The 26,539-nt window shown below is 34.9% G+C and overlaps 1 protein-coding gene across 4 annotated transcripts in view; it reads left to right on the forward strand.

Annotated features, from left to right (window-relative positions):
* arhgef12a (Rho guanine nucleotide exchange factor 12a) overlaps positions 1 to 26,539 on the forward strand; it is a 91,123-nt gene that overhangs the window by 26,687 nt on the left and 37,897 nt on the right. For 2 of the 4 annotated variants that reach the window (XM_087284128.1, XM_087284129.1), the window contains exons 3-9: positions 10,599 to 10,693; positions 14,891 to 14,947; positions 22,062 to 22,160; positions 23,718 to 23,767; positions 23,987 to 24,044; positions 25,311 to 25,483; positions 25,619 to 25,693. In XM_087284128.1, coding sequence (XP_087140254.1) covers positions 10,599 to 10,693; positions 14,891 to 14,947; positions 22,062 to 22,160; positions 23,718 to 23,767; positions 23,987 to 24,044; positions 25,311 to 25,483; positions 25,619 to 25,693 — 607 coding nt within the window. The remainder of the gene's footprint in view (positions 1 to 10,598; positions 10,694 to 14,890; positions 14,948 to 22,061; positions 22,161 to 23,717; positions 23,768 to 23,986; positions 24,045 to 25,310; positions 25,484 to 25,618; positions 25,694 to 26,539) is intronic. The other 2 variants (XM_087284130.1, XM_087284131.1) reach the window with 1 other exon arrangement.

Below are 26,539 nucleotides of genomic sequence, written 5' to 3' on the forward strand. Positions count from 1 at the left end.
TAGAGAGAGAATAACATGCTAAATGTATGATTATTGGCTGCTTTGGTTGTTTTGGATTTACTTTTCCATTCCTCCTCTTTAGCGGGAGGTTTTTAGCCAAGCAGACCATGGAACCTTTTACAGGCACTTTCATAAATGGCCCATTCAGTTCCCTCAAACTGCTCTCAAAAGGATCCTGTGTCACTACAGAGAGCTCTGATACACGCAAGAAGAGTTTCTGTGTGAAGACTCAAAACTACAATTGTTTTCATCTTGAGGAGCGAAAGAGAGAGTTGCTGGAAATGGGAAGTGCCACATAAATGCATTTCATTATAAACGTATTATATATGTATTTGATAAAACACATATAAGTTCTTCTTTATTTAGAGTGCAGTCTTGATAAAGTTGCTTTGACTCCCACTTTTTCCATAACTTCAAAACCACTCTGACTGGATCATTGAGTCCCAGTCATTCCCAACAAGTTCAGCAGCCAAATCATTCAGAGGATGGTTTACCCAAAAATTAAAATGTACTCATTATTTACCCTCAATCGAGTTGTTAGAGTAGTGTTAGAAACCTGTGTTATGAAAAACAAAAAACAATGGAAGTTACTGGTTACATGTTTCCAACTTATTTCAAATTAACGTTTGTGTTCAACAAAAAAAAAAAAAGGGGGAAACAGGTTTAATATACAATCATTTTGAAGTATTAGCAACTGCACGTTGTATCTTTTTGTATTACACAGACGAAAACACCAACAAAAGCAGATGGGGATGATAAAGTCACATGATGAGCCAACGCTAATCTCAAACAGCTTTTCCACAAGCAGAGTAACATGTAGAAGGCGCTCAGTGTCATTAGCTGTGTTTCCATCCACCTATTTTTTATTTTTTTTGGAATTTTGGAATCAAAGGTTGATGGAAACGGCAAGATGAGCATCAATTAAAAAAATGCGCATAAAAAACATATACGCACAACTGAGTGGGATAAACTTTTTATTCAATAAGGAAAGATGCGTATAAATTACGATGGAAACACCTATACCGAACAAATTCCAGTATGATAATAAAGTCATGTGATTTTGTTGCAAGTAAGCATGTGATGATCAAAATGTCTGTAAATGGACAAACCAGCAGGCTGAGCACACTGTAAAACATCTGAAATATTGTTTTGTTCAGTCTAAAACACATTAACTGTTTCAGTATTAGTGTTGATATATTTTTAAATCACCTCCAGAACTGTGAAAACCGTCTGTGCTCCGTGTCTGATGTCTTCAAACACCACCATATCGGTATTGTCTTCTGAGGCACAAGTCATTTATTAAAGACGAAAAAAAGTTAATTTCAACAGAGAGTGAGCGATCTCATCTGTTGGCGACCAGGAAGGTGTGTTGATCGATGCAACAAAGTTGATGAAGAGCGACTTGAGCGACAGCCAATAGGAGCACCAGTAGAGCTCACCTGATCCTCTCCACCTGTCAGAGGCCGGTTGTATCTGTGCTGTATACCCACGCAGACCTGTGTTTTCAGCAGCTTGCCACTGAGAGCGAAAGGCAGCTATAAAGTCGCTGCTAGTGTGAATGAGGCACTACACTTGATATTTGGCGCCAGATAATCAGGAGGTGACAATTTTGTTTTCTTTGACTCATTTAGATATGGATTTTTTGGCCGATACCGATAACTCTTCAGACTCTGAGGCCGATATGTATGGACCGATAATTGTAAATATTTCAAAATGTTATATTTTTATACAGCAAACTTTATAAGAGATTGAACTGCCCTTATGAACTGAATAGTCTCTACTCAAAGCAAAAAAGCTATAATTTCAAAATTGCAAGGTGATTATATAGACCTATATTCATGATTTCACTTAAATCAGCATGCAAAAAATAAATTATTTCCTTTTCTTCATAGCAAATTTACATGCAACTTCAATATATTTTAAATAAGATGAAAATGAAAGAGCTAAGGACTAAAACCACCTCAAATGGTCTTGAATAAAACGTGTTACAGTGACGTAGATGTGTACAAATATGTAATGTCCGAAAAAGCCTTCTTTAGAGGTGTTTTGAAAGGTCAAAGCCTCCGTACAAGCAAAAAGCTAGATACAGAATGCATTACTTGACATGCGGCATAGATTCATCCTATTATGCATTTTATATTCTTGTGAACACATGTAGCTGCTGCTTGGCAATCAGACAACGCTTCTGTGTTCGCTTTTGCTGTCAATTGCGGAAAAAATGATTGATGAAAAGTTTATGATAAAACGCTGTTTTATTCAACTGCAGGCGTAGCAGCCAAGCATTGAGCTCAGATGACTTTATGACAAACAAAGAGCATAATATAAAGACAGAATGTGCGGTGAGTTGAGAGCTCCTACGCTGGATTCAGTGATCGGCTGTTGGGGATTATCACAGGCGAAAGAAAGGACCGGGCCGTTGTCTTGAACGCCACCTTTCCTATTCTGCCACCCTAGGCGGCTGCCTGGGTCACCTCTATGGACGCGCCGGCTTTGTGTGTGTGTGTGTGTGTGTGTGTGTGTGTGTGTGTGTGTGTGTGTGTGTGAATATTCCGATCAAACTGAATACATTTTTACATCAACAACACACGGCAAGCAACGCGTTGATAATAACAAATAATCATATTAGATTACAAACAGCCTAACGAGTTGTTTAGCACATGTGCATTGCTGCTGTGATGTTTGCACATGTAATATTTTTCCTGAGGTGATTTAAACCAAAATACACAATAACACTCAATCAAACATATCCACAATGATAAGGAACTTGGTTACTTACTGAGTTATTAGTGCACAGCAATACCACACGAAGCAAGGACAGACTTTGAAGGAATAAACAGTGTGAAGAGAGCTTCATTATTGTGCACAGGACAAGTCTGACTCTGAACATGTTCCTCCCACGCATGCGCGAGGCAGACAGTTCTGTACAATTACGCAATTTACCAGCTTTAAAAAAATCTGCCTAATTTAGACATCAAAACGATAACGATAATCTTAAAAATAGCATATATTGGCTAATAATGATATGGCCGCCGATATATTGTGCATCCCTAGACTCATTGGATGTAAACGCTGCTTTATTCACACGTCCTTTATGCGATATTCCAGATTTGCGCATAAATTTAATCTGCATCTTTGGATGGAAACATAGCTTTTCACACAACTACTAAACACTATCATGAAAAATAATGAAATAAATATTATTTATCAATAATTGATAGCTAAAATCTACGTAACTGATAAGACAAAAGAACAATGGTAATGCCAACAAAAACATAGTTAAGTGTTTGCTGGGAATTCTGGAATTGTCAATTTACAGTTATTTACCGTATGGAGTAGGGCTGGGCGATAAATCAATTTTATCGATAACATGAGTATGTTGTTCACAACGATTTGTTTGAATAAAAATCGGTCCACAAACAACATGCAGCAAGCAGAGGAGAACTTGGAGAAATGTTGCGCTCCTTGAAATGAAATGGAAAACAACACGCCCGCCAAAAAACCAAACAAACACATAAATCGTTTTTTTTTTTTTGTGTGTGTGTGAAAAAATCGGGTTTTTTATATTGGTTTAATTTAATATTGGTTTTTAATATTAAAATCACAGCAGTACACTGTAAAACTCAAGAAGTGTAGGTAACTCAAGCCATTTAAGGAAACCAGCTGCAACAAACCATTTAAGTTAAAAAACTAATCCTAATGAGTACTGTGAACTTGATCCATTTGAGTAAATGAAGCAATTTGAGCACAGTAAAACCCAATAAATGAAGAGAATTCAAACCAACCAAGTACTGTAAAACCCAATAAGTTGAAGCAACTTAAAGCCTTTGACGAAGTTGATCGCTACTTACCATTTGGGTTAAAAAACTAATCTATATGAGTACTGTGAACTTACTTCATTTATGTTGAACTAATGAAGTATTTAACTCATTTCCTTCAACACTTTGTTCAAAACTTTTGGTCTGTCTTTTTTCGGTCAGTTTTGAGTTAACTACACTCATTTCATATGATAAAGTTGACTGTTGGGTTTTAAAGTGTACATCTGGTATGAACATGCATTCAATTTAACATGCAATCTCTTGTGACCACTTGTGTTCAGTTACCTAAATGTTGTCTCATCTTCACATAAATCTTTTGCATGATTTCAAAAGACTTGCAAAAGCTTTTGCAACATGAAAGACATCCTGCAATGGTTGCATAATTTTAAAGCGTTCACTATGAAAAAGAAAAGATTCTTCAAAAAGAATATTCAAAACGTTATTTTTTGTATACAGAAGAGTCCAGTTAGTCATGCAGGTTTAAAAAAGTGAGTGCTGTAATTTTTTTTGCAGAACTTTTGCTTGCTTCTCTCTGGTTCTGATTTATCAGTCATTTTTATTTCCTTTTGAATCATTAATCGAAAATTCACGCTTGCAGTTGCAGTGGCTTTTTGTCCTTATGTTTAATTCAAGATGTGTTGTACTTTGTAAAACTCTGGATGTTTGTAGTTTATTTTTATTTGCTCAGGTAAATGAAGAGCTGGGGAATATGTGGAAATAGTGTGCAACAGGATGGTTTTATATTGGCTTGCGCCAGCCAAGCATTGAAGGTTAATTTCATTAATTGAGTTTTAATTGAGGCAGTCAGTGATTGACTGCTTTTCTCTCATTAGACTAATCTAGTTTACCAGCAGTGACAAATTGCTCTGAATAATCTACCAGCCTTACAAAAGGTAGGCTAATCCCAGCGAGCCTTTTCCATTGCATTTGCTGCAGTGTTAATTTCACAGTTAGCTGACCTCTGAAGCCATCTTAGAAAAGTTAGTTAAGCATTCGCAAAAGTATTCCCTGTGTTCAGAGCAACACTTCACTGTGAGGGTTTGAAGTTTAAAATCTCTCTGATACTGTCCTGTAATGAACCGTTCGTTTGACTGACCTGCAGATTGAGCTCAAAATTGACAAGCTGTCAGCCTGGAGGACATATGTGATGTTTATGCTGACCCTCCATCATTTAAATTGCTGAAGTGATTGTTTTGTGTGGATGTTTCTCATTGTGTATGTTATTTTTGGTCAGTTTAGGGCTCTGCTAGGTCCATGGGTCAAACATTTACCCAGTTGTAGATTTTTCTTTTCTTAATATAATGGTTAAAATAAAAGTTGTCGTCCGAAAGCTTATCTTATTAATTCACTTGTGAAACATACAGTTTAACACTTTAGTTTTTGTCATATTCTATTTTTTTTTCCAAACTTGCTTAATTTAAATATTAAGGGCTTGTTAGTTCATTTTTATAGAGTTACATTTATTTATTTTTATAACAATAATATGGCTTTATTCAGTTTTATTTTAATATTTTGTTAACAATGGTAATCATTAACATTTTACCAAGCACATGGTAGCATTTAATTTAAAGCTAATCTTAACAGGATATTGTTAAATACTTGATCAATTATATTAACAATGTTGACTGTGATGCTAACATGACTAGCATGTTGTTAGCTATATGATAATTATTAACATTGTTAATTAAATTTTATTTTGTGACCATCTTAACAAACTGTTAAACATGATGTTAGAATGTTGTTATATTATCGTAATCATAAAGCGTAATACTAGCAATAATAGTTATTTATTTGGCGACATTGTAACACAACATCACTGTTTAAATATGGTAACGTGTTAGTTTAACGCTAATCTTGATGGGATATTGTTAAATACTTGATGTATTATATTAACAACATGTTAACTGTGACGCTAATATGATTAGTATGTTATTAGCTGTGTGATAATTATTACCATTGTCAATTAAATTATAATTTTGTTACCATTTTAGCAAATTGTTAAACATGATGTTAGCATGATTAGCATCCTAATCATCTTCATGTAATGCTAGCAAGTTAATTTTCCATCATTGTAACACCACTGTTTTAACATGGTAACGTGAAGTATTAGTTTAATGCTAATCTTGATGGGATATTGTTAAATACTTGATGACTATTAACAACATGTTCATTTTAATGCTAACATGATTAGCATGCCGTTAGTTTTATGATAATTCTTAGCATTATCAAATTGTTAACAGATTGTTAAACTTGATGTTAGCGTGATCAGCATGTTTATAGCATTATTTTAACGTAATCTTAACGTAATACTAGCAACACACTAATTATTTTGCCATCATAGTAAATTTTTTTATCGTGTTAACATCATGCTAGTAGTATGCTACTTATGTAAGTATTACCAATTTTGTTAGCATCATGCTAACCACATGCTATATGTGTTAGAAACCACCCAGCCTACGGAAAATGTACATCTTGTAGGGCTGGGCAGTTAATTGAAATGGTTCCAGGTCAACTTTTTTTTAATTTTTTTATTACTTTCCCTATCGCGTGTGGAGTCACGTGACTTCCCTTCGTTAAGGCTGATTTATACTTCTGGGTCAAGCACACAAGTATGGTGCTGCACAGCCATTGCGTGGGCACATTCACGCACATATAAAATGTAACTATAATAAATAACCTCAATAAATGTAACTACATGCCTCGACGACACGTAGTGCAAGCTCTGTGGTTGGTCAGTTTGTCGTTTGCTCAGGTGAATGAAGAGATGGAAGAAATGTGGACTACTTCTACAATAAAGTAGCATTCAGAAAAAACAACCCATACTTGTATGTTTATATTATTCCATAATTATGATTCTGCAATTCTGTCCACGGTTTCAGAGTTGCGGAAATCATCAGGCCCAACAGGTGAGAGAAATGGCAGGAGGATGTTAGTACAGTGGCTCTCAGTTCAACACTGTCAGACAGGCCTACAAAGGGCTTCTTCAGCACGGTGTGTCCCATCACTGGCTGGCCTGGAGAACAGAGGCTTCTCACACAGCCTGTGAGCGGGAAGCAGAGCCCTGTTTAACACGCTTTTCCCACCTCACCTCACCGTGGCTACTTTTAAGACCTGGAGTCAGACTGCTGTACGCGGGCTTTTCCACTCGCTTTTTTGATAGAGAAGCTGCAGGATTCACGTGGAGCCTCTTAATTGGCGTGTGTTATGAATAGGGCTACATTAGCGCGGTGGGGCACATCTGTTGTCCTAGCGGGAAGTTAACTAAGTAAACAGTGATTGCACACAGCAAGAGGACACTCTGTGCTACACAATACGCTGTGCTATCAGTCAGCGCACTTAAAGCTGGTTTGAATTAATGACTGACAATATGAGATTTTGAGAAGGGGGTATAAATACATGTTGCATATTTATGATGGATTGTGAGATGTAAAATCGCTTCTGTTAAATGAGTACTTATTTTATAGCAAGTTTTATAAAGGATTAATTAATAAACATGGTTAAATGTGGAGGTATTAGTCAGTCACCGATCTGAATTGTTATGGCTTTTTGGAACTTTTACATTTACATTTACATTTTACATATTGTCAAATAAAAGGTATACAGCTTATGTGTTTTGGTAGTTTATTTACTTGATTTTGACACTGACTACGTTTACATGGACATCAGTAATCGAAGTATTTGCCTTAATCTGAATAGGACAATAATGTGATGGTGTTTACATGAGTTGCTTTTCGAATGTTCAAAATTCATAATTCTATTAACGTCATTGCTCCACCATGTTATCCACATTTTCTACAGAGTTACGTGTAATTTCAGCCGTTTAATTTTTATTTTGTCGACTTTAACTGCAGTTTGGCTCTCTCACTTTCATTCAGGAACATTTCATGCATGCCCCTGTGGCAAAGGAGATATTGGATGCGATTATGAACTGCTGGAAGAGTGTTGTTATAATGGAATTTGATGCAGCACACTGTATGGGGGGAAAAAAACCTAAGCATTTCACGATGCAGGTGTCTGTGGTCCTTCACTGACTCTATAGAGTCAAACAGCCATGTGTCCTACACAACAGTAATAGTTTGATTAAGGTGTTTCTGTTTACATGTCTGTACTGCACTTCTAAAATGCGACTAAAATCGGCCTACTCCACGTCTTAATTCCATTTCTGTTTAGTTTGATTTTAGACGGATTAAGGTCATCAATAATCACTGTTTGCTTGGTAGAATCTTAATCAGAGTGTTGTTTATATTGTATTAAATTCAGATTATTAGGGTCCATGTAAACACAAAATAGAAATCAAAAAGTTTTTGAAACCGGTATTCTAAAAGCATAGAAAAATGTTTAGTTTTTTGTACAGATTTGTCATCTAAGCATTTGTGTGTGGATTAAAATAAACATCAAGTGGTTACTGAACATGACATGTAAAATGGTTTAGGCCAGGGGTGTCCAAAGTCCTTCCTGCCTGGAAGTTTCCAGTATACCTAGAAAGAGTTTGATTAGCTTGATTAATCGGGGTTAGAACTGAAATATGCAGCCCTCCAGGACTGAGTTTGGACACCTCTGGTTTAGGCTAATCGCTTATAAAGAAAATAATAATTTATTGAAATTTTGAATTACAAAATCTAATAGTATAAATAGTATTTTTTGTACATAAGGATGATAGTTTTTTGCAGTGCAATAATATTGAAATTTGTTATTTTTCATTTATTCATTTTCTTTTTGGCTTCGTCCCTTTATTAATCTGGGGTCGCCATAGCAGAATAAACTGCCAACTTATCTACCATATGATTTGCGCAGCGGATGCTCTTTCCAGCGGCAACCCATCACTGGGAAACAAACATACATTCATTCATTCATTCATTCCATAAACTTTATTCATTCCATGCACTCATTTATATATCAGTCATTCACACACACTCATATACTACGGACAGTTTAGCTAATCCAATTCACCCGGAGCACCCGGAGGAAACCCACACGAACACAGGGAGAACATGCAAACTCCACACAGAAATGTCAACTGACCCAGCTGGGGCTCGAACCAAGGACCTTCTTGCTGTGAGGCGATCGTGCTACTCACAGCACAACTGTTCCGCCCATTTGTTATTTTTAGTTATCTTTTTTTACCATTTATACAATTAACCACTTTTTTAGTTGGTTAATGAAGTTACAATGTATAAATGTTTTTTGTTTCTTTTTTATCTTTTTTTTCAATTCATTGTGCAGTAGTAAGTATTTAATTAAATCAAAGAAAGTAAATATCAAGTTAAAAATAATAATAATATTTATTTATTTGTTTGGCATTTATACTTTTTAATTTATATAAACTATCGTTCTGATGTTTGGACCTGGAGACATTTTTAAGATTGGTTTAATTTTTTAAAACATCTCATGTTCATCAAGGCTGCATTTATTTGTTCAAAAGTACAGTAAAAACAGTAATATTATGAAGTATTATTTTGCAATTTATTTGCAGTTATCACAGAATCTATTACAGTTTTATATTTTTGGAGACAATTTGTAACGTATTGGATGTGTAATATCAAGCACTTTTTTGATAATGTTCATCTTATTTTATTAAAATATACAAAAGCTGCACTTGATTGTCTGAAAATGGCTGCCTAGAATTTTGTCCAATTTGGCTGCAGAGTAGAGCTGCACGATTCTGGCTAAAATGAGAATCGCAAATTTTTATTTTTTTAAAAATTTTATTTATTTATTTTTAGCCTAAAATAAAGATCACAATTTTCTCACGATTCTGTAGATATAAAATAAAGGTTAATATGAGTGGGCTATTATTATTGTTATTTTCAAACATGTGGTAAAACAGCAATAGGCTTTGTGTAGCTGTGCTGTTGGTTAAAATGCTCAATTTTGTATAGATTTTGAATGGTGGACTTGAACAGACAGATTTGGCCTAGTCATTAATGCTGATGATAATTCTGATGTTGAATCATTGTGTTTGAGACATATGTTTACAATCTGTAATTTTCTGCTTAAAATCTGTCACTGACCTGATTTTCATGAATACAGAAGACTGGGTGGTTATTTCTGCATTTCGGTGGGTTTTGGATACTTTTTGAGCTGGAATCAGTCAGCTACATCTGGCAGCACAGTGTGCGCTTTCGGTTTCATTTTCACTGCTAAGAGTGGTTCACTTCCCGCGCGGCCCCCAAACGATCACTCTGTGCCACAAACTGAAAGTTATTTACAACTTTATTAGCTGTTATTCACGTGTGATTTTGCGGTCGCAAATACATTACATGAAGACAGAAATGACATTTTTGGGGTGAATTATATCTTCTAAATACAGTATGTGACTCTTTTTAACACTATTCAGAGGTGTCAATGTTGCTGAACAACGTATGTAAAACAATTTGAAGACTTGTGCGGCCACCATTGCTTCTCTCCTGAACTTGAAAATATTATTGACAGAATCGTAGAAATGCTGGATTAAGATCGTCCTGGTGGGTCGAATCGAGATCGCGATCTTTTTATGATTAATTGTGCAGCTCTACTGCAGAGTGAACTAACATCTCTCAAAAGGACCTTGCATTGTTTTCTTCAATGTGTTTCTTAATTGGCATATCCATGCTAGCATTAGCTTAATCTTGCTAACTTTTAGCCTTTAGTTGAGTAGTTGCCTTTTGGTAACTATATGTAATAGTTTGCCTATCTAACATCTTCCACCACATCAGGATGTGTCCCATTTTTGTTTTGTGCTCATTGCAGGGTGTTAATGTATTTCATTGACCTACATTGATTTTTTCCATTTTGTGTTCACAGAACCAGTAGCTTTCTCAGCAGAGACCACCCTCCCGACAAGAGGCCCAAAAGTGATAAGCTGCCCGGTACCCCAACACACGAGTTTGACCCAACAGGTAAGTGACGTTCGACAGTTTCTTTCTCACTCTCGCTTACTTTCTCTACTCATACAGAATCGTAGTGTTTAGCTGTGTGCGCGCATGTGGTGTGGACTGAAGCACACAGTCTCTTCAGACTCCAAAATGGAAACAGTTTCCTCCACAAACAGCACAGATGGAAGGCTGTGCCCGTCCACTAACTGCAGTGGAGCGGCTTTAAACAGCGGCATGATTCATACTTGCTGACCATAAACGATGCACATGTTCCTGGCCTCGCTTTTGGCAGTTGAAAGACATTGTCAGTGTGTTTTTCTTTCAAGTTCGGCCTCTGTTTTCTCTCTCAGCTGCCGGTAAGAGTAGAGAAGGAAAAGCAGTCCTGTGCCTGGCCGTTAATGGGACGTTTATGGTGGAGAACAATGTGCTAATCGTATCAATTAATATACGATTCACATGGTTAGGATGAGGCGGCGTTTTCCAGTTGGATTGGAAAATAGCAGAGTGTATGAAGATGACAGAAGTACATCATCTTCTTTTTGAAGATTTCTGAGCCATTCTGACGCAGTTTTAGATTTATTGTTTGTGGTTTGACCTCACATAAATGTCTGATTTTCACATGTGTGTTAGAGGGAACAGTGGTGAAGGGAGGATGTGATGTGCATGTTTATTTCGGATGTTTCTCTGGTGTTGGACTCTCCTCTTCTGATGCATGACTTAACCATCCTTAACCATTTTTTTTTTTTTTTTTTTTTTTTTTTTTTTTTTAAAAAGGTTTCAAATTGCTTGATTGACTATGTCCTTGACATAGTAAATGATTCATTAATGACAGGAATTTTTCCTAATGCTTTTAAAAAAGCTGTGGTAAAGCCACTTTTAAAAAAAACAAATTTGGACTCCACAGTTTTAAATAATTACAGACCAATTTCTAATGTTACATTTTTTAGTAAGATTTTAGAAAAAGTTGTATTGCTACAGCTCAATCAATTTTTAGATGAGCATAAAATTTGGGAAAAATATCAGTCAGGTTTTAGAAAAGGTCATAGTACAGAAACAGCATTATTGAAAGTAGTTAATGATATGCGCTTAAACATAGATAAAGGTAATGCATCAGTTTTAATTCTTCTAGATTTAAGTGCAGCATTCGACACGGTTGATCATTGCATTTTGATTAACAGACTGGAAAAACTTGTAGGTCTCTCTGGGATAGTTTTAAATTGGTTCAATACATATGTCACAGAAAGGACATTCTTAGTAAATATAGATGAATATACATCGCAAGAACACAATATATTATATGGTGTTCCTCAGGGATCTATCCTAGGCCCAAGTCTATTTTTATTATATATACTTCCTTTAGGTAGTATAATTCAGAAATATGGCATGAATTATCATCTTTATGCTGATGACATACAATTATATATTTCTGTTGAGCCAAGAGACACAACTGCATTGGAAAATTTGTCCAACTGCATGTCCAATACTGTGCAATGGATGACTGCAAATTTTTTAAAGTTGAATAAAGATAAAACAGAAATTCTAATTGTGGGCAAAAAACTTGAGCGAGAGAGGATTGAAGCAGAACTGTGTTCTTTAGGTTTACAATCAAAAAAAGAATTAAAGAACCTGGGTGTTATTTTCGATTGTGATCTTAGTTTTAAATCTCATATTAATCAAGTTACAAAAACATGTTTTTATCATTTACGAAATGTTGCCAAAATTCGTTCTTTCCTATCTTTTGATGATGCCAAGAAATTAATTCATGCTTTTATTTTCTCTCGGCTTGATTATTGCAATGCTATCTATACTGGTCTACCTAAGGGTTCTACAATGAAGTTGCAATTGATACAAAATGCAGCAGCCAGAGTTTTAATGAAATTGAAGAAACGAGAACACATTACACCAGTATTAATAGAATTACACTGGTTGCCTGTGCACCAAAGGATAGATTTTAAGATTCTTTTATTAGTTTTTAAAGCACTACACAATATGACACCTTCCTACATTTCCGACTGTTTAACAAAATATAATCCAAACCGTTTTCTACGCTCTTCTAGTGCTGGACTTTTAGAATTTTACCCTGTAAATCTGAGGCGATCTGGCGGCACTTCTTTTAGCCATTATGCTCCAAAAATTTGGAACTGTCTCCCCCTTGAAGTGAAAGAATCACCAAGTATTCATGTTTTTAAAAAGCGTGTTAAGACACATCTTTTTAAAATTGCGTATGATTAAACAAGTCTGTTAGGTGTACGCATTTTATCTATTTTGTTGTAGGTTTATGTATGTAATGTATGGTGTGTGCCTGCATATGTAAGGACTATTGTGTGTGTGATCATGTGAATATACACTTACATTTTGTGTACATGAATGTTTTTATTTCAGTATATGTGATAAGTTTTTGTGGTCTATTTTAATTGCTTTTGTTGTTGTTTGTGAGGCACTTTGAGTTGCATGTATGTTGGAAAAGTGCTATACAAATAAAGTTTATTATTATTATTATTATTATCCTAACCATGGTGTGACGTTCACTGTCCTCTAGGGCTGGGCAATATAGCTACAAATATAGTTTTTTGAGATATATCATGTGTTTAAAGCCAAAATAAAAGGAAAAAGTTAGAATCAAGTTTAAAATAGTGATGTTTATTGATGTGGCATTTTATATGTAATGTATGCACAATATTGATCAAAAATATAGAGTTGGTTAAATTCTATTTAACTGGTTTAATGGTTTTTAAAAAGTTTCATGTTCACCGTGGATCATAAACTGACCGATTCCAGTGTTATGTATGGGACATTTGCAGTACAAACTTAAAACTTCAATTCACGGAGGATTTATATGTTAAAAGTATATTGAAATAAAGTCTCTTTATATTTCTCAAAACAACTAATCACAGAATTGAGGGAACTAAAAACTTTGTATGTAAACGATAAGAGAAATAAACGAGTTATGAATGTGACCACAAAGGTATGTGAATTCACATTAAAAAAGTAATTTATAGAATTTTTAAAATTAGACTGCACAACCCAAAAAGAAATAATGCTAATCTAATAAATATGAGCTATCTCTCTATAAAACAATAAAACTTGTTTTTTATTTTACAATCACATGCATTTATAAGGAAAAAGCTTTGTTATGGATATGACATCTCTTCGTTGAGGATGTAACAGATGTGGAATTTCAATTCTCTGACTTGGTTTGAAAACGTTGACACGGAGACTTTGTGAGTATTTGTACAGAACTGGAAAATATGAGCATACACAAACAACCTGAAAGGATTTTCGCTAATTTGGTAAAAACTTAATTTCTATCATGGCAAGGTTCAATTGCTCTGTTGTACTTTAGGTACATTTAATTTTATTCAGTTCAATTCTATTATATTCTGACAACTTTATAATGGATACATCTAAAGTTTGATTTATTATTATTATTTTATAAAATAGTTAACAAGTTAATAGTATAGTTTTAGAAAGCATTTTACTACATGAAAATTTAAATAACATTATTCCAGACAAATGAAAGCACCCAAGCTGAATCAGAGATTTAGGTTTCACTCAGAGATAAAATATCTCTGCTCTAACTCTTTTTTTGCTTTTGTGTAAATTACACTACGCATAATTGAAAATCTGTGGGAAAAACACCTGCAAAATCCTTCATATTAATGCAGCACACAGATTATTAGAGAGTATCAAGATATATTGCTCAGCCCTAGTTTCTTTCCAGTATCTCTTTTGGACTGTCTGAGAAGTGTGGCTCTTTTGTGTGATTGAATTATAAAGTTGTATAGGCCTAACAATGATGCAAACCGTTGTTTCAGATCCTAAGGGTCCTATTAAACAATAGTACTGATTACATATTTGTTTTGTTGAGAATATAAGTAGCCTGAACTAATCAAGCTCACAATTTGCTCTATTGTGTTATTATTATATGTTATATGCTTATGAAACCTAAATAAAACCAAATTAAATGTTTTGTAACCATTTAAATGTGCATTAGTTTCTGGGTTAACACCTGGAAAACTAATACTTAAACATCTTATATCATTTGTTAAAATAACAGACCTTTGGGAATTAATTTCTTATCTATAGACAACAATCCACTCCAAAACAGCCATACTTTGTGTACTTGTGCCATTGCTCATTTTTTCATTGGAGTCCTCTCTTTGTGTCCTCTGTGATGTGTGTGTGTGTGTGTCTTTTGTATCATGGTGTTGTGTTGCTCAGACGTGCTGGTGCAGAAGAGTGGATGTGTAGTGGCTGACAGGAGACCTGAGTCTTGTGGTAAGATGATTGAAATGTTGCTGTGTTGTTTCTCCAATACTGTGAAGTTTGAGTACTGTCAGCATTTAAATGTAGCTTTAGTGCTGAGTTGATGTTGGACTGTGTGCATTTTATTTGATTATAAATGATCGTGTTTACTTTGTTGGCTCAGTCAAGAGGTACAAATTCAGAAAGATAGTTGATGACTTTATACATGCCTTGCGCTATTTTTTAAAATAGTCTTTTTTTGTATTGGAAAATGAAGTGGGGAAAAATGGAACTACTCTTGTTTTACTTTATGGTTCAAAAGTTACTCAAACTCTAATGCTGTGAATGTGAATTATTTTTATGATTACAAATATTGTTAAAGTACAGTAAGAGGGCCTCATTCATGAAACATTTGTAAATATTAAAGTAAATTCCACCTAACACAAACCTTCCCAACACTTTCCTTCAGATTCACAAAACAAATCCGATTTGAGAGTTAAATGTTTCTGAATTCTAAACATTTGTAAATAGGATGCATGCTCAACTGAAATTAGCATAAGCCCTACCTATAAACGTCTACAATGTAAATTAAGTGTCTATGAACGCGTTAGAATATTTTGGACTGCCTTTCTTCTGGTGCTGTGTACACCAGACCAGATGCAGCAAATTCATTTCATTTGCAGATCAAATTCACTTCACGATAGACACGGATTCGCGTCATGTGTGCGGCTTCTTTCTACCCAGTGACTCTAGCTTTGTTGCTAAATGGCTAACATGGATTTTATTAAGAGAATAGCTGTGTTTATTTGCTTTAGGAAGGCTGACAAACAGCATAGGTTCATTCGGCATTATGTCTGAATGAACTAGATCCTTTCAGAGGTGCACCCAGCTATTTGGGTTCATAAACTCCTCCAGAAACTATACCTGAATGATGGAGGCTTCCAGCTGTGCTTAAAACTGAGCCGAGCCCAGGTTGAGCTTGTCCGGTGTCGCCAAGAGAGTTTCCCCTTGGTAAACCAACAACAGGCATTACATCATATTCACACCCTTACAAGAGCAAGCTCATGATTGGTTAACATGGCCCGAATGTCCTTTGAAGTTCATATTTTTCAACTCAAACTTTTTAACTTCAAATTTCAAATCACGTCATTTTCGCGAATCGAGTCGCCGAATGTCTATTCATGTTTTACATTGACTTAACATGTAAATCACTTGTGCTTGGCGCTTCATCAGCGTCTGGTGTAAACAAAGCATAAGGTTTTGCTTCAGTATATTTCATGAAATTAGGAATAACAAATAGGTCATATGCCTAAAAAAAAAATTTCAATAAACATGCAGCTGGTGACACTTTGGTGGCACATCGTTTGGTGGTACTTTGGCTGCTGTGATAATTTGTAATCCACAGATGGACCCTTTTCACAAGACTGCTATGACGTTTTTAACGGTTGTCATAATCTTAAATCCTTGAAAGTTTTTAATATTTTGAAAAAAAAAAAAACATTTGTACATTTATATGCATCATCTTTGCATTAAAATTCAAAAAAATTAATTGCTGCTTGCCTGAGGCGTTTGAAATGCAAAGTGTATGGACAGGATAAATTTAGCCTGGTTTTCTGCTTTGATAACGCTTATGTTTTATTATTTTAATATATGGATTGTAAAAAAAAAAAATAAAAAATATATATATATATATATATATATATATATATATATATATATATATATTAGTGCTGTCAATCGATTAAAAAAATTAACTAATTAATCGCACCTTTTAAAAAAATTAATCGCGATTAATCGCATTTAAAATACTCAAACTTGTAATTTTGCCTATTTAAATGTAAAATCAAACTAAACGCAAGAAAAAAATATTTAAATTCAAAATATAATTGTTTAATAGAATTTTTGTTTAACTTGTAACACAGATTTCTTCATGTAAACAACATACCCAAAATAAACCATCAAGATCCTGGCTTGACAGCCATATTTATTACAGAAATTAAAACACAGGCATGTTAATGACATTTAAATTTCAAAACAATCAATGCCAATAAAGAAAACATTGATTTCCATGTTGGATTCTAAGTGGACTGCAAAAAAATGCCAAAATACAGGAATTGCAGATATGGAAAATGAAAAATTATAATAAAAACTATAGAATACGAACTGTTGCACTCATTGTAAAGTTTTATTGCTGTAAGTTGAGAACATTAATTATAGAGTAGAAACAATTTTGCTTAATCCTCCTTTACATTCATCCAGTTGCTAAGACTAGGAGTATTCTGCAAGTGCACAGAGACTCTCAAATGCCCCCAAATGAATGATAATTTCTTGCAAACCGGTCGTTAAATACATTGCACACCCCTCTCGCCCCTACTCAGATACGTCGCTTACTCCACCCCTGACACCCCTCAACGGGCCTGACACAGACACACACACAGACAGACACAAACAACGCGCTGCAGACGTTTTGGCCCCAACGGCCTTCCATACTGGAGCGACTCCCCTCAGATTCAACACGCATGATCACATTCATCAAATTTGCTTAAACTAAGCGTCCCAAGTATTACTGTATTTCACAAGGATTCTGACACAACAACGCGAAGCATACGCTTTCGTTGCGTTTAATGAGGAAACATGCTAAACTTGGAGGGCTCATGCTGAAAGGCAGAGTAATGCCCTGTCTTTGACTGCTCGCGACTTCACCAGAGGTTCTGAGTACATTTACATAAGACACCAATACTCCGATTTTAATATGATTAAGATAATACTCTTATTAATTCTACCGTGTAGCCTTAAAAGGAACCTTACCTTAAAGGAACACCGAGTCACGAAATGCGGAGGATTTTCTTTCTGTTCGCCATGCGGTATCAACTTACAACAGATGTCGAAAGTTAAAAATTAAACACCCGAAATTGCATGAAACTCTGGATAACTTGTGATGCAACTAATTGTTTTATACTGGAACTTGCCTTCAAAAAGTGCTTCCTTGGTCTTATCCACATTTATTGCATGCTGAACACACGTCCACCACAACAGGAAGTAAAAAAATTCTGAACTGCGTTAATTGCGTAAATTTTTTTTAACGCGTTAATTATTTAAAATTAATCGCATGCGTTAACGCGTTAATTTTGACAGCGCTAATATATATATATATATATATATATATATATATTAGAGCTGCACAATTAATCGTAAAAAGATCGCGATCTCGATTCAACCCCCTAGACGATCTTAATCCAGCATTTCTACGATTCTGTCAATCATATTTTCAAGTTCAGGAGAGAAGAAAAGGCGGCTGCACGAGTCTTTTCATTCTTGCACATACATTGCTTTGCGACATGGACACCTCCAAATGATGTTGAATGAGTCACATACTGTATTAATAAGGTATAATTAAACTAAAAATGTCATTTTTGTCTTCATATAATGTTGTATTCGCGGCCAGGAAATCACACGTGACGTGAGCTGCTGACCGTGAGCTGTAGAGTCTCCTTTAGTGAACAGAACCTGCTGTGAGTAACGGGTAATAAAGTTGTAAATAATATTGAGTTTGTGGCACAGAGTTTTTTAATGGTTTTAAAACCTAGACTTTTTCCAAACCACTAAAATCTTAATCTTGAAACCTTTTATCGTTCCATGCCTATTTACTACTATTTCATTTTGAATAATGTCACAGAATCTAAAATTTGCAGCAACCAGCAATTTTTCATGAACTTTCATGAATCCAAAAATTTATATCAGAACAGATTTACGAGTGATTTACTCATGTTTCATGAATGACTCATGTTTCATCTTAAATTGTTAAAATGAAAACTAAATGTGAAAATTCCATGTGATATCGTGCACTATAATCCTTTTTTTGTCAGTGTTGATGAAAGCTTCATATTTTTATGCAAACTGTGATTAAGGAATTTTATAAGGTGTTTGTGGAGAAATTCTGAGCATTTATTTGATATAGAATCTTTTAGAACACAATAAATATCTTTCCTCTTTCCTCCTCTTGGTGTCTTTCCTCTTCCTTTTGCTTTCCTTGTATTTATTCTCAATTAAAAAAAAAGAACCCTAAAGACCCCAGGCTATTTAGCTGTTTAGCTGTACTGTATTTACTATGACAATATGTAATATATAATTAAGTAAATCATACATAGTCAAGGCTGAAATTATTCATACCCTAGGGGTTGACTATATATATATATATATATATATATATATATATATATATATATATATATACAGGGGTGATAGCGTTCCGGCACCACGCCGGATTTCCGGCGTAATGTGGCTGCGGGGAAAAAAAAAATCAGGTTCACGGATATTGATCTGTCATTTCTCTAGATTCACAGAATTCACTCACTGCTGAAAGCGCCGGACTGGTTTTTATTAAGTGCCATTTTGTGTGCTCGTAAATCATCTATTGAGTGTAGACGCCATGTAAATAAAAGATTGTGTAATTTAGAGAGCTTTATAAATTATAACGAATCTCTGTGAGATCTCTATGAACTAAGATTAGTGACGCTTTTTAGTGATAATAAGAGGAGCGTGCTGTGCACTTTCCAGGCTATAATCCATTCAGAATTTGTATGAAACTTTCGTTTTCGGCACATATACGCTGATATGTTTTGGGAATGGCATCTGCATATTTACGCTGGGTTTATTCTCGAAATAACGGTGAAGCAATAGACGGGACAAAAATATATTTCCCCCTTCTCCTTAAACAACTTAGTGTTTCAGCTATAAAATAGTTCAGTTTTGTATGTAGCCTAATGGCAAAGTGTTTATATTTAGTTTCGTTTTTATTCAGCTTATTTAAAACGTTTGGAGCATTTTTTATTTATTAAAAATAAGTTTTTTTTTGTTTTTTTAACGAACAGCGCCCAGCGGAAGACCATCATTGTCTGTTTGATCAGTTTGCCTTCTCAGATCATCACGACTTGCCTAAAATAAAAGATATAAAACAGTTCAAGTATAAAACAATGGTAGCTTAAATGTTAAAGAATGTGTGCTATTAGGCGCATAGTTTGCTTATAAAAAGCTTGCAGGACATCGAGGCGCCAGAGCAATCACTTGCATTTTTTCAGTGGGATAAAGTTATCCGTCATTTTTGCTCACAAAGTACGAGTAATACATCAAAAAACGTTACAGTGTTTTTATAAAATAAAGAAAACCAAAATTATGCGCTTTCTGTCGTCTGGTTTTTACAGCTTAACAAAATGAAGCTTAACAAAATGAAGCAAAATGTATATGCCGCACAGACATAATAAATATATTTATAGAAAGCTTTAAATTATTACTTAACGAAATAAAACAAATCGAAAACAAAAAACTCCTTCATGTAATCCGTAAAGATGAATTTCACTGTAAAGGCGAATCCAAAATAAGGTTGCCAGTCAGGATCTGCGACACTGACTCAGAATAAGTTTATTAATAAATAATTAAGATATGTCCTTACTCTTTCCTCGACACATTGATTGTTATTTGTTTTTGCCGGTGCTTGGGGCGAGTTTTAGCTTATTGTGTGAACGCGGATTCACAGTAGCAGTTTTAACATGGAGTGACACGACATCTGACGTACAGATGACACTGGCACATGCCACTGAGTGTAGTGACACTTCCGGTGGCACGTCCGGTTTTCCACTGTCATGTGTCACTCGCTAGTGGCATGTGTAGTGACCTGTGTAACTCAGAGTGTCGCGCTGCATGTCACTGCAGTGACATCGACACCCGGCGAAGCTTATGACATTAATTAACACAAGCAAAACCATATTTAATCATTACGCGACTTTTAACCTAATTTATCGCGTCGCAAGTTAGTTTATTTGCTGAGCTACTCCACGATGTTTTAATTTAAACGCATTTATTTTATGTATTCGTAGTCATACTTCCGTACGTAATATAGGCATTTGACAGTACATGTCAGTCAAATTTATTGTGGCATGCTTATGTATGGGAGGGGTTACACTTATCTGTTGTACTGTATATTATTGCATCCTGGCAGTTCCTTTGTTCCCTACAATATGGACTTCTCTATGTTTTTAATTCATTCATTTATTTTATTATTTACTTTTTTTCATTTTAAGGTATTTTAAATAATATCCTTTAAAAAGTTTTAATAAAATGCATGTTGAAAACTCATAACATATATGCATGTAAGATAACAGGTGTCATTTGCCTAATGATTTTTAAATATTAAAGCAAAGAGACTTATAAGATTAATGTGCTTATAACGTGCTTATACTGACACCTACTGGCACATGTCACAAGATCACTGACACTGGCATGTGTCACTGACATTACTGGCATACATAAGCATGCCACAATAAATTTGACTGACATGTACTGTCAAATGACTATATTACGTACGGAAGTATGACTACGAATACATAAAATAAATGCGTTTAAATTAAAACATCAGCAAGGAAAAAAAGTTCAGGCTCAGGAATTTTTTCCACTATCAGCCCTGTATATATATACACTCTGTTTATTGTTTAGTTTGGTCTTTCAAATTTGAGATCACTGATATATCATGATTTAGACTTTTAGATATCATTAGCCAAGTCCATTGGCAAATACGGTTTTCTTTTTTCAAATGAAGGGGCTGAATTTTTTTCTGTGGTAAATGAGAGCCTGTAAAACATTTTTTGAAAAAATTGAGAGGTGAGAAGACATCATGAAGACACAGATCTAGGTTTTCCTTCTTGTGTTTGGTTGCTCAGTTTACACTGCAGTTTTCTACTCATTTCTGTCATAAAGACTACTGCGGTTTTCAGATATGATTGGATGAGCTAAGCAAGCCCATTTCTCAAGCTAGTAACATTAGATGACCACAATAACCCACATCTCTCATCATTTCCTACGTCTTTCTATTATTCTGGGAAAGGGTGCTTGATTTTAATTGGAGACCATTCATTTCACATCTCTGCAGATATTTTATTTGCCAAGAACTTTATGAGTGTGCCTGTATGCACTTACTTACACTGACATTTTTAATCCACTTTTAGAGTTATTGTTACTCTAATCTACTTTGATAGGCCTGTCCTGATGAATGCTTTAATAAAGACAAAATCTTATTCATAGCTCTCTTTTGCAAAATCAGATTCATAGCTCTCTTCTAATAATCCTGCTTCTTATTCTGTCTCTCTTTCTCCAGGGCTAGTGCAGAGATGCGTGATCATTCAGAAAGATGAGAACGGCTTTGGGCTGACCGTCAGTGGGGACAACCCTGTTTTCGTGCAGCTCGTCAAACAGGGTAAAACTCATGTTTGTCTTGCTGTCTTGCCCATCAGCTACTGTGAATGTCTTTCACTGTGTCTCTCCCCCTCCTCGAGCTAATATAACTTCACTGTTGCTCAGAAATGGAGCTTGTCTGTTTATGTTCTAAAGAGAACCAATTATAGGGATGCACAAAGGATAGTGAAAGACATATTGAATAAAAAGACTGTAAAGCCTGAAGTTTGCTTCAGATGTTATATGCTTGCTAGCGTTTGTCCACTATACACGTCATGAATTTTATTTATAACACAATACGGCCAAAGCCCATTTTATTTAGTTTTTGATTGATTTATTTTTAACCGAAAAGGCAGTTTTTTCTCATTCAGAAAAGAAGCAGAGGAGACTTCAAACTAGTAAAGACTGCAAAATAGTAGATGAATTTGGCAAGCAGTTTTAATATTTAATCTAAAAAATGAGCTATATCTCGGTTTTCGTACTACTAGTACTTATTTTTTGAAGATCCTAGTAACTTAATTATCAAGTATAGGGGGGCTAAAGGGGACAATAGAAACTATTTAAATATAAAATGTAAACTGGAATTTGTCTTTATCTATATGTGATCCAATTATCTTAAATCACCACGGTTCACCAAACAGGCAAAATCTTATACATTTTGCATAGAAAAAGTGCACACACTTTGAAAAAGTATGAATCTTCCTAGTGCACATGTGTTGATATACCTTTAAAGGCTGTGTAGTCTATTGTCCAGAGGTATTCCTCCTTGGGCTTAAATAATTTCTACACATCCATGTTTTCAGTCAGTATATTTTCAACCCTGACAGGTTTATAGCCTTTACCAATTTTAAAGTTGCACAAAAGTACTCAAATTAAGTCTGAACAGTAGAAAATTGTTAACATATGTCATTTGAAATGCAATGAAGACATTTATTTATCTCAGTCTGCAAGGAATTTGTTCAGAAAATAATGCATATTTAATATGCAATATTCTCTATAATAGTGTCCTATTACACTTATAATTGTTTTGTTCACAATTTTTTGACATTATACTCAGTAGGTAATGACTATGGATTTAGATATCAGAGTACACTGCCCCCACAAAAGGTCTGTGCCAGAACAGCCAATGTTATTTGTGAAGTGCAAACTAAATTTTTGGTATAAAACAAAAACAATGGCAGAGCATGCAAAACTGTAAAGTAAATAAAAAGTGAATAAAAAGTGAAAGTGAATAAAGTAATAAAAATACAATCTATTTGAAGACTATCTATTTTCCTAAATTGTGCTTTTTTATTCAGTTTTGTGAGTTTTCACAATTTTTGAATTTTTTCATTTGGCCCAAATCAATTTCCACAAACGAGTCTATATGAGACAATAGATGCATGAGGCTTCATCATTTGCAGAATGACAGCAAAAACTTATTTGTTTGCAGTCCAAATAGAGCACACAAACCACATTGCAATGTGCTAAAAGCCACTCAGTACCCCCTTAGCAACTAGACAGAGCTTTGGCAACCACATACCACACCAGAAAGTACCTTTAGTTTGTTAATCCATGAATCGTATTTTTTTGTCAATAGATGGCGCTGCCATGCGAGCAGGTGTTCAGACGGGGGACAGGATCATTAAGGTGAGACACACACAGATTACTCTATGAAACACTATTTTCTGTTTACTGTGTTTCCCTCACTGCCCAGCCTTTCACTCTGTTCACCACTGCATTTGTGCATCTGTCTGTTCTGCCACCTGCTGGCTACACACTGACCTCGTGTTTGTGTACAAGCAAAACCTGCATATAAAAGTTTTTGCAGTTAAGAGTTGAATGCTTATTTAATGTCTTCACTTTTAGGTGAACGGGACCTTGGTAACGCAATCAAACCATGTTGAGGTGGTGAAGTTAATCAAATGTGAGTATTAACCACTTTAAGATGAATAGACATTAGTTATTCATTCAATGCTAGTATGTATTTCGATAGTAACTGTTCTGTTGATCTATTGTTTTTCGTCGTTGTTGTTGTTGTTGTTGTTGTTGTTTTTGTCATTGAGAGCAAGTATTCCTTCTCGACCAATATGCATTTCAGTTTCTAAAGCAAAAATTGTTCATTTAGCAGTTATTCATTAAGTGTTATTGCTTATTTTGTATGGCAGTACATATTTTTAGATACTAATATTTAACCATGAAGTACCAGGAGTGCCGGTTAGAAGTAAAATGAAGAATCATCAATTTAAAGCATGAACATGTATATAAATAAACCACAATTTAAATCAACAATTAATGGACAAATAAATTGACATATTTAAGTGTGTGTTTTTAAATGTAATTTAATAAAGCAATAAAACATTGCATGTAAAAATATCTTTTAAATGTATAAATAAAGACAATTTTATAGCTGTTTATTTAATTTATGTTTTAAATGCCGATTAATCAAACAATAAAAACGCATATTTGTAATCATTTAAAATGTATTTGAATTCTGGTTTTAAATTGCATTTCTCTCTATTAGCCTTTTTTTTTCTTCTTTTGCTACATGCATGTCTCGAGTTGAAAAACAAATCGAGTTTAAATATGCCATTGGACAGTTCACACATGGGAGCAACCAAACAACTGTCGCCTCAAGTCAAGCTAAGCCCTTACTCACTTGTCAATGAATCTCGCTCTGTCATTTTACAGAGAGAAAGCCGTAGATCATTTTAGCGGGAATTTTATGATCAGCAAAGCGACTCAAATGTCAGTGATTTATTAGCTTTAACTAATTTCTGTTTAAGAAATTCTCATTTAGTTCTTTGTTTTATTTCTAACCGGCACTTCTGATCCTCCATACTTCACGTAATAGTTGCGTTATAACGAATAACGAATATTCCGTCGTCATTCACTCATCCTTCACTTGTCACAAAACTGTTTGACTTTCTATCCTTGGTTGAACACAAGAGAAGTTATTTTGATAAATGTTTGAAATCAAACAATTCATAACATCTTTTTTGTGTGTTCAATTGAATAAACTCATAAAGGTTTGGAATTATTGTAGGGTGATCTAAATTTTAATCTTTAAATACTTGTGCTTATTTATTCGATGCTCATACTTATTTATAAAAGCTAGTTTATACTTTTTACAAACTACTATTTATTCATTATATACATGTTCTTATTCATACTGCTGTCGCTCTCTTCCCAGCCGGCTCTTATGTAGCTCTCACAGTATTAGGCCGACCGCCCGGGTTGCCCCAGATCCCCCTCCCTGAGGTGGACGTGGGTCTCGAGTCACCGGATGTTTTCGGGGACCCTTTTATTACATCTCCCAACTCTTACAATGCAGCAGAACGCACCTCCTCTCCTCTTGTATCATGGGTAATCTCTTCATACCTTCATTTTCTGTTCATTTGTTGTCATTTTACTTCCTCCTATCTCTCGTCCAATTAAATTACCTCTTCAATATTTATCACATCGCTCCTCCTTGTTGTTTCTCAACCCTACCCGGCATAGGAAGAGAACAGTGCTCTACACAACCAAAGAATGGACAGCAGAAGGACTGGTTTAAAGGATCAACAGGACACGCAGGTCAGAATCTAAATATCAGACTACAGGTTTAAAGCTTACACCTATTCTGCTTTCAATATGACAAAGTATTTCTGTCAGTAAAGTGTTGAGTTACAGTGCTGTAATGTTTCTGTATGACTTATGTTGATAAGAATGAGGCCTATCCTGTTGGAGGTAATTTACAGCTCCGTTGGCTGATAAATGTGAGGGCAAACTTAAGCTCCTCCCATTATTACTCAACAGTGCAGTTTTACCACCTTTCAGAACTTGTAAACAAAGCGCTGTCATTCTAAGACTTCCTAATAGTAGACCTATAATTTAGTAAATACAAGCTTGGAGTAACAGAGCAGAGTAACATGTCGGAGTGGTTTTTTGGCCTGTTGCTTTTTATTTATCTGCGAGTCTAATATGGATGACACCAGGTGAGACATGGGGCATTTAATTAGGGCAATGGGTTACAGATAAAATACTGTTGCTTATTCTTAAAAGGAAAGTAGCCAAGCAACATTGTAACAAATTATGCCCTGTGTATCATTAGCATAAGAGGTCTGAGTATATAGTAAATGAAAATGTACTGATTCTTCAGGGACTAAAAGAGGACTACAGCAGAACCCCTACACCCAAACCACTACGGGACATCCAGGAAGGCAAAAAACACATTCCACATGACTTTTTTGATCAGTATTAGTCATATTCAGATCAAATCCTCTACATTACATCATATCTGTTTAATGTTTTCATTTTTCCCCTGATATATCCATATGATACATGTCATTTATCCAAAATGCACCAGAATATGGTTTGCTACAACTGCCTTCTAATAATTGAGGCCTTGAGACACACACATATATATATATATATATATAT

The sequence above is a fragment of the Danio rerio genome, chromosome 15 (assembly GCF_052040795.2).
Source record: "Danio rerio strain M-AB ecotype USA chromosome 15, GRCz13ab, whole genome shotgun sequence".
Taxonomy (NCBI): domain Eukaryota; kingdom Metazoa; phylum Chordata; class Actinopteri; order Cypriniformes; family Danionidae; genus Danio; species Danio rerio.